Raw genomic sequence first — 18,841 nt, forward strand, 5'->3', positions numbered from 1 at the left:
GGAGACAAAAACAACAACAACAAACAAACAGGCCCCAAATGAAAGAACAGGAGGAATCTCCAGAAAAATAACTAAATGAAAATAGAGGCAAGCACTTTATCAGAAACAGAGTTCAAATTAGTGGTTTTAAAGATATTCAATAGCATGAAAAAGGACATAGAGACCATGAAAAATAACCAGTCAGAAATGATGAATACCATATCTGAGATAAAGAATATACTGGAAGGAATACACAGGCTGGATTAAGCAGATGATCAAAGCAGCTGTTTGAAAGACAAACTTGAAAAAAACCCCACAAAAAACAACAACACCCAATCAGAGCAGCAAAAAGAAAAAATAATTTAAGAGAATGAGGATATTTTAGGGAAGTTTTGGACAACATGAAATGTAACAATATACACAGAAGGAGAAGAAAGTGACCAAGGAATAGAAAGCCTGTTTGAAGAAATAATGACAGAAAACTCCCATAATCTGATGAAGGAAAGTCACACAAGTGCAGAAATCAGAGAGTCCCAATCTAGATTAACCCAAAGAGACCCATACCAAGACATATAATAATTAAAATGACCCAGATTAAAGACAAAGACAGAATCTTAAAGGCAGCAAAAGAGAGAAAGTTACCTAAAAGGGAGTTCCCATAAGGCTGTCAGCTGATTTCTCAACAGAAACACTTCAGACCAGAAGGGATAGGCATGAAGTTTTCAAAGTAATGAAAAGCAAGGACCTGCAACCAAGATTACTATATCCAGCAAGGCTACCATTTAAAATTGAGCTTGTAATAAACAGCTTCCCAGACAAAATAAAAAGTTAAAGTTTATTACCACCAAACCAGCATTGCAAGAAGTGTTAAAAGACTGCTTTAAGAAGAAGAAATAGAGAGAGAAAGAAACAGGTATAAAGAAAAATGGCAATAAATGACTACCTATCAATAATAACCTTAAATATAAATGGAACAAATGTTCCAATAAAAAAAATATGTTAGCAGAATGAATAAGAAAACATACTGTTTACAAGAGACTCATCTAAGATCAAAACATTCACACAGGCTAAAAATGAAGGGATAGCAAAAAATATTCTATGCAACTGGAAACAGAAAAAAAAATGCTGGGTTAATGATGTTTATATTGGACAAAATAGACTTTAAAACAAAAGCCATAAAAAATACAAAGATGGTCACTGCATAATACTAAAGGGATAGATCCAACAAGAGGATATAACCCTGTTAAACATATATGCACCAAATATGGGAGCAACTAAATATGTGTGTGTGTGTGTGTATGTATGTGTGTGTGTGTGTATATATATATTAGAGGCCCAGTGCACAAAAATTTGTGCACTCGGTGGGGGGGGGGGGGTCCCCTCAGCCTGGCCTGTATCCTCTCGCAGTCTGGGACCCCTCAGGGGATGACCATCTACTGGCTTAGGCCTGCTCCCAAGGGGATTGGGCCTAAGCTGGCAATCAGACATCCCTCTGGCAGCCCGGCAGCCCTCAGGGGATGTCCACTTGCCAGCGAGGAGCAGACCTAAGCTGCAGTCGGACATCCTTAGTGCTGCTGAGGAGGCAGGAGAGGCTCCCACCACCACCGCTGTACTGGCAGCCATCATCCTGGCTTGTGGCTGAGCAGAGCTCCCCCATGTGGGAGCTCACTGACCACCAGAGGGCAGCTCCTGAATTGAGTGTCTGCCCCCTGGTGGTCAGTGTGTGTCATAGTGACCAGTCATTCCCAGTCTTTCTGCTGTTAGGGTCAGTTTGCATATTACCCTTTTACTATATAGGATAGAGGCCTGTTGCATAGGTGGGGGCCGGCTGGTTTGCCCTGAATGGTGTCCCGGATCAGGGTGGGGGTCCCGCTGGGGTGCCTGGCCAGCCTGGGTGAGGGGCTGATGGCTGTTTGCAGCTGGTCACACCCCCTTCAGGGTTGGGGTCCCCACTGGGGTGCCTGGCCAGCCTGGGTGAGGGGCTAATGGCTGTTTTGCCCTCACCCCCTTCAGGGTAGGGGTCCCCACTGGGGTGCCTGGCCAGCCTGGATGAGGGGCTGATGGCTGTTTTCAGGCTGCCCACACCTTCTTTAGGGTGGGAGTCCCTACTGGGGTGCCTGGCCAGTCTGGATGAGGGGCTGAGGGTTTTCAGGCGGGCCAAGCCAGCCGGCGACTGAAGCTCCCAGCCTCTCCTTTTTTTCTTTTCTTTTTTATTCTGGGATTTATTTACCTTCTATAATTGAAACTTTGTTGCCGCTCCAGCTCCATGGCCACGGCCTGATGAAAGCGGGTATCTGGGGTTTGTTTAGCTTCTATAATTGCAACTTTGTTGCTTAGAGTGGAGCTCAGAGCCCGGCCGCAGCAGGGAGTAAGCTTGGCTTCCTCCATCACTGGAGCAAGCAAACCTCCTGCTCCCTCCAGCTGTGTGGCTGCCGGCTGCCATCTTTATTGGCCGCCACCAACTGAGGAGCAGCCGCTGCCTCGACCACCCAAGGAGCAACCGCAGCCCGAGGAGCCACTGCTGCCCGAGGAGCAGCCATCACCCAAAAAGCTGCTGCTCCCCGAGGAGCAGCCCTCGCATGACTTGACACCTAGATCTTTTGGTGAGAACAAAAATGGGGAGACAGAGAAACCCCCAAAGGAAAGAAAAGGAAGAATCAAGAGAAAAGCAGCTAAGTTGAAATGGAGTCATACAATATGTCAGAATAAGGGCCATACAGTTCATAAACTGGATGGATGTAAAAATCAACAACTTATGTAAGAATCAAGAAGAAATAAATAGTGATATAGCTGCAAAAAAAAACACCATGGAAAGTTTCAACAGTAGACTAGGAGAAATGGATGACCGAATTAGCGAATTAGAAGACAGGGATGCAAAACGAACCCAACTGAACTGCAATTGGAGAAAAAAATGAAAAGACAGGAAGAGAGCCTACGGGAGCTTTGGAACAACATGAAATGAAGCAACATATGAATAACAGGGGTGCCAAAACGACAGGAAGAGGAACAAGGGTTAGAAAACCTATTTGAAGAAATAATGTCAGAAAACCTCCCTGATGTGGGGAAGAAAAAAGTCACACAAGCAGAGAGTCCCAAACTAAGACACTTCATAATTATGATGGCAAACGTTCAGGACAAAGAGAATCTTAAAGGCTGCAAGAGAGAGACAGAGTTATGTACAAGGGATCTCCCATTAAATTATCAAATGATTTCTCAACAGAAACACATCAGGCCAGAAAACAATGGAAGGAAATTTACAAAGTGATGCAAAGCACGGGTCTGAATCCAAGAGTACTCTAGCAAGACTATCATTCAAAATTGAGGGGGAAATAAGGAGCTTCATAGACAAAAAACGGATAAGGGAGTTTGTCACTACCAAGCCAGCAATGCAAGAAATGCTAAAGGGACTGGTGTAAAAAGAAGAAATAAAAAGGGAAGAAGGAACACAGGCATAAAAATTAAAAATGGCTACAAACAATAAATATCAATAACTTTAAATGTAAATGTACTAATTGCTCTAATCAAAGACATCGAGTGACTGAATGGATAACAAAACATGACCCATATATATGCTGCCTACAAGAGACCCACCTCAGAACAAAGGACTCACACAGACCGAAAGTGAAGGGATGGAAAAATATATTCCAGGCAAATGGAAATGAAAAAAAAGTTGGGGTAGCAATACTTAAATCTGACAAAATAACCTCAAAGTGAAGGCTATAACAAGAGATAGGAAAGACCACTTCATAATACTAAAGGGATCGATACAACAAAAGGATATAACCCTGGTAAACATATATGCACCCAATGCAGGAGCACCCAAATACATAAAAAAAAAACTCTTGGAAGATATTAAGGGAGAGATTGACAATAATACAATCATAGTAAGGGAATTTAATACGCCACTGCCTTCACTGGATAAATCCTCTAGACAAAAATCAGGAAAGAAACAGCAATCCTAAATGACTTACTAGATCAAATGGACTTAATTGACATCTTCAGAACATTTCACCCCAAACCAAGTAATATACATTCTCCTCAAGTGCACATGGGACATTTTCAATTATAGACAACATTTTGGGTCACAGGCAAAGTTCTCCAAATTCAAGAAGATTGAAATCATACCAAGCATCTTCTCAGACCTCAGTGGCATAATATTAGAAATAAACTACAACAAAAACAACCAAAAAAATTCAAACACTTGAAAGCTGAATAGCATGCTATTAGACAATGATTGGGTTACCAACGAGATCAAAGGAGAAATTAAAAACATCCTGGAAATGAATGATAATGAAAACACAATGATCAAAAATCTATGGGATTTGAAAGTAGTCCTGAGAGGGAAGTTCATAGCTCTACAGGCCTACCTCAAAAAACATGAAAAGCTTCACAGGGGAGTTTTACCAAACATTCAAAGAACTAAAACCTATCCTCCTCAGACTATTCAAAAAATTCAAGAGGAAGGAACACTTCCAAACTCATTCTATGAAGCCAGCATTACCCTAATACCAAAACCAGATAAAGACAACACAATGAAAGAGAATTACAGGCCAATATCCTTCATGAACATAGATTAGAAAATCCTTAACAAAATTCTAGCAAATCAGATCCAGCATTACATCAGAAAGATCATACACCATGACCAAGTAGGATTTATCCCGGGGATGCAAGGATGGTACAATACCCACAAATCAATAAATGTGATACATCACATAAACAAATTGAGAGATAAAAACCACATAGTCATATCAATTGATGCAGAAAAAGCATTTGACAAAATCCAACACCCTTTCTTGATAAAAAACTCTCAGCAAAATGGGAATAGAAGGATCATACCTCAACATAATAAAAGCCTTATATGACAAACCTATAGCCAACCATACTCTGGGCAAAAACTAACACCATTTCAGCTAAGAACAGGAACGAGACAGAGATGCCCACTTTCACCACTCCTGTTTGACATAATACTGGAAGTGTTAGCCTTAGCAATTAGACAAAAATAAGAAATAAAAGGTATCCATATTGGAAAAGAAGAGGTAAAACTCATTATTTGCAGATGACATGATACTGTACATAGAAAACCCGAAAGACTCCATCAAAAAACTATTAGACTTAATAAATGAATTTGGCAATGTAGCAGGATACAAAATTAATGACAAGAAATCTATGGCATTTCTATACACCAATAGTGAACTTACAGAAAGATTTAAAAAACAATCCCATTTAACATCGCACCAAAAAATTTCAGATACCTAGGAATAAACTTAATTAAGGAGGTAAAAGACCTATATGCAAAAAACTACAGGACACTGAAAAAAGAGATAGAGGAAGACATAAACAGATGGAAGAACATACCATCTTCATGGATTGGTAGAATCAACATTATTAAAATGTCCATGCTACCCAAAGCAATCTATAGATTCAATGCACTCCCCATTAAAATACCAACAGCATATTTCACAAACCTAGAACAAACGCTCCAAAAATTTATCTGGAATAAACAAAAAAAGACCCTGAATAGCTGCAGTAATCCTGAGAAAGAAGAACAAAGTAGGAGGGATCTCAATACCAGATATCAAGCTGTATTACAAAGCCACCATTCTCCAAACTGCCTGGTGCTGGCACAAGAAAAGACTTATAGACCAATGGAATGGAATAGAGAACCCAGAAATTGACCCAAACCACTATGCTCAATTAATATTTGGCAAAGGATGCAAGAACATACAATGGAGTCAAGACAGTCTCTTCAATAAATGGTGTTTGGAAAATTGGAGAGATACATGCAAAAAAAAAAAAGAAGGAAAGAAACTAGACCACCAACTTACACCATACACAAAAATAAACTCAAAATGGATAAAGGACTTAAATGTAAGACGGGAAACCTTAAAAACGCTGGAGGAATCATTGGCAGCAAAGTCTCAGACATATGTCACATCAATATCTTCACCGATACAGCTCCGAGGGCAATGGAAACTAAAGAGAAAATAAAAAAATGGAACTACATCAAAATAAAATGCTTCTGTATAGCAAAAGAAACCATCAACAAAACAAGAAAGCCCACTGCTTGGGAGAACATATTTGCCAATATTATCACTGATAAGGGTTTAATCTCCAACATTTACAGGGAACTCATACAATTTAACAAAAGGAAGATAAACAACCCAATCAAAAAAAAAAACGGTCAATGGACCTAAATACTTTTCGAAAGAGGACATAAGGAAGGCTAAGATACATACGAAAACATGCTCAGAGTCACTAATGTTCTGAGAGATGCAAATGAAAACATCAATGTGGTACCATCTGACACTTGTAAGAATGGCTATCATCAACAAATCAACAAATGACAAGTGCTGGCGAGGATGCAGATAAAAAGGAACCCTTGTGCACTGCTGGTGGGAATGCAGACTGGTGTAGCCATTATGGAGAACAGTATGCAGCTGGTCACACCCCCTTCAGGGTGGGGGTCCCCACTGGGATGCCTGGCCAGCCTGGATGAGGGGCTGATGGCTGTTTTGCCTGCACCCCCTTCAGGGTGGGGGTCCTCACTGGGGTGCCTGGCCAGCCTCAAAAACTAAAAATGGAACTCCCATTTGACCCAGTGATCCCACTTCTAGGAATATATCCCAGGAAACTAGAAATACTAATCAGAAAGGACATATGCACCCCCATATTCATAACAGCACAATTCACCATAGCTAAGATTTGGAAACAGCCTAAGTGCGCATCAGCAGATGAGTGGATTTGAAAACTGTGGTACATCTACACAATGGAATACTATGCTGCTGTAAAAAGGAAGAAATTCCTACCCATTTGCAACAGCATGGATGGAGCTGGAGAACATTATGCTAAGCGAAATAAGCCAGTCAGAGAAAGATAGATATCACATGATCTCACTCATTTGTGGAATATAATGAACAACATAAACTGATGAACAAAAACAGATCCAGAGACAGAGAAGCATCTATCAGACCCTCAAACCTCAGAGGAAAAGTAGGGGAAGGTGGGGGTAAGAGGGAGAAATCAACCAAAGTACTTGTATGCCTGCATATAAGCCTATCCAATGGACACAGACACCAGGAGGGTGAGGGCATGTCGGAGGGTCGGGGGCAATGGGGCCATAAGGACACATATGTAATACCTTAATCAATAAAGAGAGGAACAATATATAAAAAAATAAAATAGCTAATTTCTAAAAAAAAAAAATAAAGTATAAACATCACATTACCATATCAATAGATGTAGAAAAAACCTTTGATAAAATCTAGCACCCATTTAGTATAAAAACTCTCACCGAAGTTGAAATAGAGTTGTGGTTCTCAACTTTCTGGCTTTTTAAATACAGTTCCTCATGTTGTGACCCAACCATAAAATTATTTTCGTTGCTACTTCATAACTGTAATGTTGCTACTGTTATGAATCATAATGTAAATATCTGATATGCAGGATAGTCTTAGGCAACCCCTGTGAAAGGGTCATTCGACTACAAAAGGGGTCGCGACCCACAGGTTGAGAACCGCTGGAATAGAGGAATCATACCTCAACCTAATAAGACCATATATGAGAAACCTACAGCCAACATCATACTCAATGCGCAAAAACTAAGTGTTTCCCTTAAGATCAGGAGCAAGACAGGGATGTCTACTTTCACCACTCTTATTTAGCATAATACCCGAAGTCCTAGCCACAGCAATCAGTCAAAATCAAGAAAAAATTAGAGGCAACCAAATTGGAAATGAGGAAATGAAACTGTCATTATATGCAGACGATGTGATATTGTACTTAGAAAATCCTAAAGACTCCACCAAAAAACTAGATCCAATGAAAGAATTCAGCAAAGTAGCAGGATGCAATGTTAATGTTCAGTTTTCAATGGCATTTTTATACACCAATAATAAACTATCAGAATAATAAACTAAGAAAACAATCCCATTAACTGTTCCACCAAAAATATAAGTTACCTAGGAATAAACTTAACTAAGGAAGTAAAAGGCCTGTACTCAGAAAACTATAGGATATTGAAGAAAGAAATAGAGGAAGACACAAACAAGTACAAGTATATACCGTGTTCATGGATTGGAAGAATTAACATCATTAAAATATCAGTATTACCCAAAGCAATTTATAGATTCAATGCAATTCCTATTAAAATACCATTGAATGTCGCAATGAGGTCCTGGCAGGGGTAGAGGCAGGTTGGACGGGGTCAATGAGGGGAAAAAGGAGAAATATGTAATACTTTCAACAATAAAGAATTATAAAAAATAAATAAACGAAGAAAGAAAGAAAGAAAGAAAGAAAGAAAGAAAGAAAGAAAGAAAGAAAGAAAAGAAAATGCCATTGTCATATTTCACAGATTTAGAATAAATATCCCAAAAATTTAGAACCAAAAAGGACCCAAAATGGCCTCAACAATCTTGAGAAAAGAGAACAAAGTTGGAGATATCGCAATACCAGATATCAAAGTATACTAAGACCATTTTAATCAAAACAGCCTGGTATGGCACAAGAACAGGCATATAGGTTAATGGAACAGAACAGAAAGCCCAGAAAACTCATGGCTTTATGGTCATTAATATCTGACAAAGGTAGGCAAGAGTGTACAATGGAGTAAATACAGTCCCTTCAATAAGTGGTGCTAGGAAAATTGGATAGGTAAATTTAAAAAAAAAGTAGGCCATAAACTTATACCATATACAAGAATAAACTCAAAATGGATAAAAGAGTTAAATGTAAGTCATTAAATCCTTAAAATCCTAGAAGAAAATATAGGCAGTAAAATCTGAGACATCCTTTGGAGCAACATTTTTGCCTATACATCTTTTCAAGGAGGACTTACAGATGGCCAATGGACATATGAATAAATGCTAAATGTCCCTAGTCATCAGAGAGATGCAAACTAAAACTGTAATGAAGTATCTCTGCACACCTGTCAGAATGGCTATGGTAAATAAGTCAACAGACAAGTGCTGGTGAGAATATGGAGAAAGGGAACCGCAGTGCTCTGTTGGAGGCAATGCAATTCCATGCAGCCACTGTGGAAAACAGTGTGGAGTTTCCTTTAAAAAATTGCCTTTTTGACCCATTGACCCCACTTCTGGGAATATATCCTAAGAATCCTGAAACACCAATCAGAAAGAATATATGCACCCCTGTGGTCCCTGCAGTGCTATTTTACAATAGCTAAGATCTGTTAACAGCTCAAGTGCCCATCAGTAGTTGAGTGGACAAGAAAGCTGTGGTGTATTTACACACTGGAATACTACATGGCTGTGAAGAAGAAGGAACTCTTACCTTTGAGACAGTGTAGATGGACTTGGAGATTATTATGCTAAGTGAAATAAGCCAGTCAGAGAAAGACAAATACATGATTTCACTTATATATGGAATCTAATCAGCAAAATAAACTGATGAAAAGGCATGGAACATTGGAACAGACGGGTATGTCAGAGGGGAAGGGGGTGGGAGGGATTGGATAAAAGAAGGTGAAGAGATTAGCCAAAGAAGATATATGCATAGCCCATGGTCACAGACAACAGTGTGGTGAAGTCCAGGGCAGGTGGGGGTAGGGGCTGGGAGGAGTTGTGCAAAGAGGGGGAAAATGGGGGACATCTGTCATAATGTCAACAATAAAAATAAATTTAAAAAATAAAAAATATATTATTGGATTAAAAAAAAGAAAATGTAATCCAAAGTTATTCACCAAGGAACACTGACTAATGTCATGAGGGAACCTGGATTGGGTGGTGTGGAAGCTCTAGTTTAGAAGAAAGAGTGGAAGGACTTCACAAGGCGTTTGTAAGTGGTATAAGTTCTCACCACATGGAAAAACTGCTTTTTCTTAACATCAACCTTTGTGTCACCTTAAAAAGTTATTTTCTAGATTTTATTTTCTTGTGAAATCTTTTTTAATCCTTATAATAACTATAGTTGCAGGCATTTTTCTGACCAGCCCTTGAATCTTTTTGCGCTTTGTAAGCTGTCATTGTTGACACATGATGAATAAGTATCAGAGCCAGAGATATAAACAAATAGACATGAAAAAAATCACAGACTAGGGCACCTTACTCAAGGGAAACCCAAGCTGTGCATCATAATTGGAGTGTTTCCTGGAAACCCTGCTCACCCAAGTTACCTTCCTCACCTGCCAGATACGCTATTATGGATCTCATTTATTCCTCAAAAGTTCCTTTTTTGACCATCAAGAGTGAAAAATCCCTGCCTGGCCAGGTAGCTCAGTTGGTTAGAGTGATTCAATCCCCAGTCAGGGCACATACAAGAACCAACCATGAATAAGTAGAACAACAAATTGTTGGTGTTTCTCTCTCTCTCTCTCTCTCTCTCTCTCTCTCTCTCTCTCTCTCTCTCTCTCTCTCTTTCTTCTCCTTCTTCTTCTTCTTCTTCTTCTTCTTCTTCTTCTTCTTCTTCTTCTTCTTCTTCTTCTTCTTCTTCTTCTTCTTCTTCTTCTTCTTCTTTTCTTCTTCTTCTTCTTCTTCTTCTTCTTCTTCTTCTTCTTTCTTCTCTCCCCTCCCCCTTACCTCTCTCTCTAAAATGAATTTAAAAAATACAGAAAGTACATCTGAGGAGATGTGATGATTAGTTCACACTCCCTGGGAAACAGGATGGGTTGAAGTGAGTTAGACAGTACACTTGCTATATCACCTTCTTCATAAATCAGCCACCCAACCTGTGCTGCCAGGGGCTTATTAAAACTGGGGGGTAAGGCTTGTATTTCTCATTTTCCTGTTTTCAATAACGTTCAGTGTTCAATTCTTTTTTTCTTATTAAAAAATTAATTTCTTCTGTAAATCACTTAAATTTCATGTCTGAATAATTTCAGTATTATATTCTATAATGTAACCAGTGGGTGTAAGAACCATAAAAATATTTACATAGCAGCACAATTTACAATAGCTAAGACTTGGAAACAGCCTAAGTGCCCATCAGCAGATGAGTGAATTAGAAAACTGTGGTACATCTACACGATGGAATACTATGCTGCTGTAAAAAGGAAGGAACTCCTACCATTTGCAACAGCATGGATGGAGCTGGAGAGCATTATGCTAAGTGAAATAAGTCAGAGAAAGATAAATATCACATGATCTCACTCATTTGCGGATCATAATGAACAACATAAACTGATGAACAAAAATAGATCCAGAGACAGAGAAGCATTGATCAGATGCTCAAACCTCAGAGGAAAGGTAGGGGAGGGTGAGGGGAAGGGGGAGAGATCAACCAAAAGACTTGTAAGCATGCATATATAAGCATAACCAATGGACAGAGACAGCACGGGGGTGAGGGCATGTACGGGAGTGGGGTGGGGGCACAATGGGGGGATATGGACACATATTTAATACCTTAATAAATAAAATAAAATAAAATATTTACTGAATTAAATAGTCATTGCTTATTTTCCCTTTGGAATCCTAGCATCTCCAGGCTCCAGCACTTGCTTAGCTGCTACGAGTCCGGTGAACCAGTGTTCCTGGGAGAGCGCTATGGCTACGGTCTGGGCACTGGCGGCTACAGCTACGTCACGGGAGGAGGAGGGTAACTATGAGCATGGCTTTCTGCAAATTCTCTCCACATTACACTTCTGTTTCTGGATGCAGGGCTGGGTCTTCTGGTGGTGCTCTGTAAGCTCTGTAAATGGTAGCTGGAAGTGAACATCAATTTGTTAACCATAGTAAGGAATATTTTGTATCTTGAAGAGACAATATAAAAATGTTTGTCAGGGTATTTGGTAGAAATGTCCCTGTAGTAATGCTTGCTTCTGGGTAGCCAGTTAGTTTTGATTGTTTAAATGGAAAAATAATTGGATATAGATTTTATTTTATTTTCAGAAAACAAGTCATCAGATTTTTAAATGATCTAGTTCTGACAAATCATATTTGGGAAAAGAGTAGTGTAGAAGTTTAGACTCAAGAAATTAAGTGATGTTTGTATAGGATTTGTAGGTTTCAAGTAACAGTTAAAATCAAAGGTTGGGAGTTGTTTTCTAAGATTTTTATTGACTTTTAGAGAGAGAGGAAGAGAAACATCAATGCATCAATGGGACACTGAGACATTGATCAGCTGCCTCCCTCCTGCACGCCCTCACTGGGGCTTGAGGTTGAAACCCAGGCACATCTCCTGACCAGAAACTGAACCAGCAACTGCCCCCGTACCTTAGTTATTAAGTACTAGAGGCCTGGTGCATGGATTCGTGTACATTGAAAGGAAATTAATTAGAAGAAATATTTTAGAGTCTGGGGAGGGACCGCGGGAGGTTGGCTGACTGGGGAGAGACCGTATGAGGGCTCCAGGGCATTTCCAACCCATCTTGCCCAGTCCTGATCGGCTGGACCCCAGCAGCAAGCTAACCTACCAGACGGAGCAGTTGTCCCCTGGTGGTTAGTGTGCATAATAGCGACTGGTTGAACGGTCGAAGGAATGGTTGGACACTTAGCATATTAGGCTTTTATTATATAGGATAGTAATTTAAACTCATCCAAAAGGAGTTTGTTGAATGACCATTATATTTTGGGCAAAATTCTAGGCACTGGAATAAACTTCTGAAAGGCTAAGACTTTATATTTTTACTTTGCAGTCCCCAAGATAAGAACAGTTCCTACTATAGCAGTGGTTCTCAACCTTCTGGCCCTTTAAATACAGTTACTCATGTTGTGACCCAACCATAAAATTATTTTTGTTGCTACTTCATAACTGTAATGTTGTTACTGTTATGAATCATAATGTAAATTTCTGATATGCAGGATGGTCTTAGGCGACCCCTGTGAAAGGGTCGTTCGACCCCCAAAGGGGTCGCGACCCACAGGTTGAGAACCACTGTACTACAGGGTCTCAAGAATCATATCCAAGTGTTTCAGTTTGGTCTATCTGATTCAGGTGTGTATGCAACATGGTCATGGGGGTGGCTGTTTCACAGTGATAACCAAGCCTGGGCAGGTCTTTGTTCAGCAGTGGCATGCATCTACCTAAGGTCATGAGCAACAGGAGATAGGGTCCACACAGGCCTTTGAAAAGAGGTTAAAAGGTAAGGCCGAGTACTGACCCTTTCATTTAAAAAAAATGTTCAAGCTTTTTATAGCCTTATGGTAAAGCGTTTAGTTTTCTGGGTGAAGTGTTGGAGCCAATTAAGGCATAGTACCTATTAAGCCAGAACTTTCCACTTTTGAAAGGGGCCCTGGTGTTTGTATATGAGTTTATATATTTTGTAGCACAACGGTGTTAATAGACTTTTAAGCTAGAAGTGACTTTTTGTGTGCTTCCTGCAAGCAGACTCTTTAAAAATATTCTATATAATAAAACCTTAATACGCAAATCGACCAAATGGCGGAATGATCAGCTGAATGACTGGTCACTGTGATGCACACTGACCACCAAGGGGCAGATGCTCAACACAGGAGCTGCCCACAGCCCACAGGCCCCGGCCAGTGGTGGCAGCGGGAGGCGGGGCTGGTGAGCCAGTGGCACTAGGTCAGCCAAGGTGGGTGTCAGCAGAGGCCCCCCAATCACCCCGCTGGTTGCCCTGCAGATTGGCCCTGATCATTGGCCAGGCCTAGGGATCCTACCCATGCACAAATTTTGTGCACCAAGCCTCTAGTGTGTGTGTGTGTGTGTGTGTGTGTGTGTGTGTGTGTGTATGTGTGTGTATATATATATATATATATATATATATATATATATATATATATATATATATATATATATATTATTGATTTCAGAGAGGAAGGGAAAGGGAGAGAAAGATAGAAACATCAATGATGAGAGAGAATCATTGATCAGCTGCCTCCTGCATGCCACCCACTAGGGACTGAGCCTGCAACCAGGGATGTGCCCTGACCAGGAATCAAATCATGACTCCAGGTTCATAGATTGACACTCAATCACTAAGTGACACTGGCCGGGCTCTGTAAGCAGACTCTTTTGTTGTCTTCCTGGCCTATTGGATTTTCCTGTTATTTCTGAGATGGGCACTAGAGGCCTTTTGAAGCTGGGTATTATCTTAACTACCCACATTGCCTTTTACTGTTCCAGTTAATTGGTCATTCATTCAGTCAAAAAGCCAGTGTGTGACAGGTGAGTGCCAGCTTCCAGTACACTGCTGGATTGGCCCGGGCATCCACTGCTAAGCCATTAAGGTGGCACATTTAGTCTCCTACATGTTGAACTTTTACCTTGCTACTGTCTTTTCTGACACCTCCAGTTTTCCCATCTTAAAACTTCTTCCTGCCACCACACCATCTCCCTTCTTCCCTTGAAAACATCTTAAGAATTCACTCCTCTCTCTTCCACTTCCTTGGTCCCACTGCTGCCAGACCTTTATCTGACTTGGGGCCAGATTAAGCCTAGCCTTCTGCCTAAACTACCTCATCAGTGTGATCCATACAGACAAATCCATTCTAGTCTTCATCTTCTTTAACCTCTGAGCAACCTTTGATGAAGTTGACCGTTTCTCTTACTCTCTGGTGCACCCTCCTATTGTTGTGTATTTCTGTTTTTGCTCATTCCTTCTCAGTTCCTGTTATCTAGTCTGTAAATGTCTGTTTTCCAGTCATCTTTTCTAGTCTTTCTTCTCTTCTCACTCTCTCACTGATCTCACCCATCCCCATGGCTGGGTGCCGAGTACACCTTAACTTTTATCCCCAGACTGGAACTCTGTTTTGACCTCCTGATTCAAATGTCCACTTACCAAAGGACTTCTCCCCTGGGATGATTCATGGCCACATAAACTCAGCACCTCCCATACTGACCTCTTTGTTTCTGACTTGAGCCTCTGGTTTTCTGTCTTTCCAGTGGTCCTCCCTTTCCAGGTAAGACATCAGTGTATGCTGGTTCCTACCTCAGAAATTTGTGAGTCAGCTCTTACCCTTCCTCTTTATTCCCCACTCCCCTGCAATCGACTGGATTGCTAAATCATGTGGATTTTATCTCCTAAATATCCCTTATGTTAATACTTCTCTTGGTACCTCCACAGTTCTAATCTAGTTCACCATCATCTCCTGTGTGGTGGGCTCTGCAGCAGCCTCCTGGTCTCCCTACTTCTCCATGAAGTTGTCCACAATGTAGTCAGAGAGAGACCTTTCTCAAGACCCTTTCTCAAAGCCCTCTCCTACTCAGAGGCCTTTACTGCCTTCCTATTGTTTTGGTTTTTCCCCAAGAGTATGAACCCTTTTATACTTTTGGCCTTTTTTTAAATATGTTTTTTATTGTTGATAGTATTACAGATGTCTCCCATCTTCCCCCCCCCCATTCTTTACCCCCTTTCTGCCAGTTCCTACCCACGCCCCCGGGTCTTCACTACCCTATTGCCAGTGCCATGGGTTATACATATCCTATATAATAAAGAGGTAATATGCAAATTGACCACCACTCCAACACATAAGATGGTCGCCCCCATGTGGTCAAAGATGGCCACCACAAGATGGCCAGCAGGGGAGGGCAGTTGTAGGCGATAAGGCCAGCAGGGGAGGGCACTTGGGAGGGACCAGGCTTGCAGGGGAGGGCAGTTAGGGGTGATCGGGCCAGCAGGGGAGGACAGTTAGGCGTCAATTAGGCTGGCAGGGGAGTGGTTAGGGGGTGATCAGGCTCTCAGGCAGAAGCGGTTAGGGGCAATCAGGTAGGCAGGCAGGCGAGTGGTTAGGAGCCAGCAGTCCTTGATTGTGAGAGGGATGTCCGACTGCTCTTGAGGGGTCCCAGATTGGAGAGGGTGTACACTGGGCTGAGGGACACCCCCCCACACACACACACACACGAATTTCGTGCACTGGGCCTCTAGTCTATATATATAAAAGCCTAAGTGACCATTATGACTGGATGACTGGATGACCAGCTGGTAGCTGTGACGTGCACTGACCACCAGGGGCAGACGCTCAATGCAGGAGCTTTCCCCTGGTGGTCAGTGTGCTCTCACAGCCAACCTCCCATGGCTGGCCAACCTCCCATGGCTGGCCAACCTCCCACAGTCCCTCCCCCAGGCTGGTGGCCCTGATCAGCTCCAATCAGGACTAGGTGAGATGGCCCAAATTGGTCCCAATTGCTGGCCAGGCCAAGGGATCCCACCCATGCATGAATTCGTACACTGGGCCTCTAGTAAGTATATAAGTTCTTTGGTTTACCTCTCCAAACTTTTGGCCTTTTAAGACTAGGAGATAATCATTCAGATTTCAACAAGAGAGGCCTCATTTAATCACCCTGAGTTTGCCTAATCCACAGCCACCCAGGTCTCCTGAGGCCACTGCCTTGGGGCCAGAGTCTTTGGCAGGTCTTTTCGTTCACCCTCCTGCTCTTAGGCCATTGTCCCTAAAAGCTGCCACAGTTTGCTCCCTGCCTTTGAAGTATGCCTTTCTCTACGAATTAGTTCATCTGGGCTTCATATCATCCATTTCTTCAAAAATTCCTTAGGTTAATGTGGTTGTTTTTTCTTGTGGTTACCAAGGGAGTCTTTTGCATCCTTTTATAACTCCCAGTGCCTCCACATTCCACATAAAGGCTACCAGCCCTCTCATGATCTTGGCAAATGCCTCATTCATCTAAACGCTGGAGCTTAAAGGATTCATGCTGAATTTATCTCAGTTCCTCAGAGGCCTAGTTTTCCCCTTATGTGGCATCTGCTGGTCTCTACATAGCATTGTTCTGCCACCTCAACTTTCTGCTTCTGTCACCTGGCTAATCCTTTATTTTTATAGAGTGGAAGGGAGTGGAGAGGGGAAGAGAAAGAGAAACATCGATGTGAGGGAAACACATCAACTAGTTGCCTCCTGCACACAGCCCAAGCGATGAGTCCTTACCTGGGAATTGAACCTGTGTTCAACCTTCAGTTCAAGGGTCAATGCTCTAACCACTTAGCAACACTGGCCAGGACTCCTTTTCCTTTTTTTTTTTTTTTTTTTTTAGGTCAGTCTTTTATTTTTTTTATTTTTTTTTTTTATTGCTTAAAGTATTACAAAGGGTATTACATATGTATCCATTTTATCCCCCCGCCCTAGACAGTCCCCTAGCCTCCCCTATCACCCAGTGTCTTATGTCCATTGGTTATGCTTATATGCATGCATACAAGTCCTTTAGTTGATCTCTTACCCCCCTACCTCCTGCCCCCCAACCCTCCCCGGCCTTCCCGCTGCAGTTTGACAATCTGTTTGAGGCAGCTCTGCCTCTGTATCTATTATTGTTCAAAAGTTTATAATGGTCTCTATTGTCCATGAATGAGTGAGATCATGTGGTATTTTTCCTTTATTGACTGGCTTCTTTCACTTAGCATAATGCTCTCCAGTTCCATCCATGACGTTGCAAATGGTACGAGTTCCTTCCTTTTTAGAGCAGCATAGTATTCCATCATGTAGATGTACCACAGTTTTCTAATCCATTCATCTACTGATGGGCACTTAGGCTGTTTCCAGATCTTAGCTATGGTGAATTGTGCTGCTATGAACATAGGGGTGCATATATCCTTTCTGATTGGTGTTTCTGGTTTCTTGGGATATATTCCTAGAAGTGGGATCACAGGGTCAAATGGGAGTTCCATTTTCAGTTTTTTAAGGAAACTCCATACTGTCTTCCATAGTGGCTGCACCAGTCTGCATTCCCACCAGCAGTGCACAAGTGTTCCTTTTTCTCCACATCCTCTCCAGCACTTGTCGTTTGTTGATTTGTTGATGATAGCCAGTCTGACAGGTGTGAGATGGTACCTCATTGCTGTTTTGATTTGCATCTCTCGGATGATTAGTGACTTTGAGCATGTTTTCATATGTCTCTTCGCTTTCTGAATGTCCTCTTTTGAAAGGTGTCTATTTAGGTCCTTTGCCCATTTTTTGATTGGATTGTTTATCTTCCTTTTGTTAAGTTGTATGAGTTCCCTATAAATTTTGGAGATTAGGCCCTTATCAGATATGTCATTGGCAAATATGTTTTCCCACACAGTGGGTTTTCTCGTTGTTTTGTTGATGGTTTCTTTTGCTGTGCAGAAGCTTTTTATTTTGATGTAGTCCCATTTGTTCATTTTTTCTTTAGTTTCAAGTGCCCTAGGAGCTGTATCAGTGAAGAAATTGCTTCGGCATATGTCTGAGATTTTCTTGCCTTTGGATTCTTCTAGAATTTTTATGGTTTCCTGTCGTACATTTAAGTCCTTTATCCATTTTGAGTTTATTTTTGTGTATGGTGTAAGTTGGTGGTCTAGTTTCATTTTCTTGCATATATCTGTCCAATTTTCCCAACACCATTTATTGAAGAGACTATCTTGGCTCCATTGTGTGTTCTTGCCTCCTTTGTCAAATATTAATTGAGCATATTGGTTCGGGCTGATTTCTGGGCTCTCTATTCTATTCCATTGATCTATATGCCTATTCTTGTGCCAGTACCAGGCAGTTTTGAGAACAGTGGCTTTGTAATACAACTTGATATCTGGTATTGAGATCCCACCTACTTTGTTCTTTTTCAGGATTGCTGCAGCTATTCGGGGTCTTCTTTTATTCCAGATGAATTTTTGGACAGTTCGTTCTAGATCTCTGAAGTATGCTGTTGGTATTTTAATGGGTATTGCGTTGAATTTATAGATTGCTTTGGGTAGTATGGACATTTTAATGATGTTGATTCTACCAATCCAAGAACATGGTATGTTCTTCCATCCGTTTATGTCTTCCTCTATGTCTTTTTTCAACGTCCTGTAGTTTTCTGAGTAGAGGTCTTTTACCTCTTTAGTTAAGTTTATTCCTAGGTAGCTTAATTTTTTTGGTGCAATGGTAAACGGGATTGTTTTTATAATCTCTCTTTCTGAAAGCTCACTATTGGTGTATAGAAATGCCTCAGATTTCTTGGGGTTAATTTTGTATCCTGCTACATTGCCAAATTCATGTATTAAGTC

General features: G+C 41.1%; 1 protein-coding gene across 2 annotated transcripts in view; it reads left to right on the forward strand.

The window, feature by feature from the left end:
- Positions 1 to 18,841, forward strand: part of B3GLCT (beta 3-glucosyltransferase) — a 162,452-nt gene that overhangs the window by 121,148 nt on the left and 22,463 nt on the right. For both annotated transcript variants that reach the window (XM_059684099.1, XM_059684100.1), the window contains one exon: positions 11,410 to 11,529. In XM_059684099.1, the coding sequence (XP_059540082.1) occupies positions 11,410 to 11,529 (120 nt within the window). The remainder of the gene's footprint in view (positions 1 to 11,409; positions 11,530 to 18,841) is intronic.

Source organism: Myotis daubentonii, chromosome 2 (genome assembly GCF_963259705.1).
Source record: "Myotis daubentonii chromosome 2, mMyoDau2.1, whole genome shotgun sequence".
NCBI classification, from domain to species: Eukaryota; Metazoa; Chordata; class Mammalia; order Chiroptera; family Vespertilionidae; genus Myotis; species Myotis daubentonii.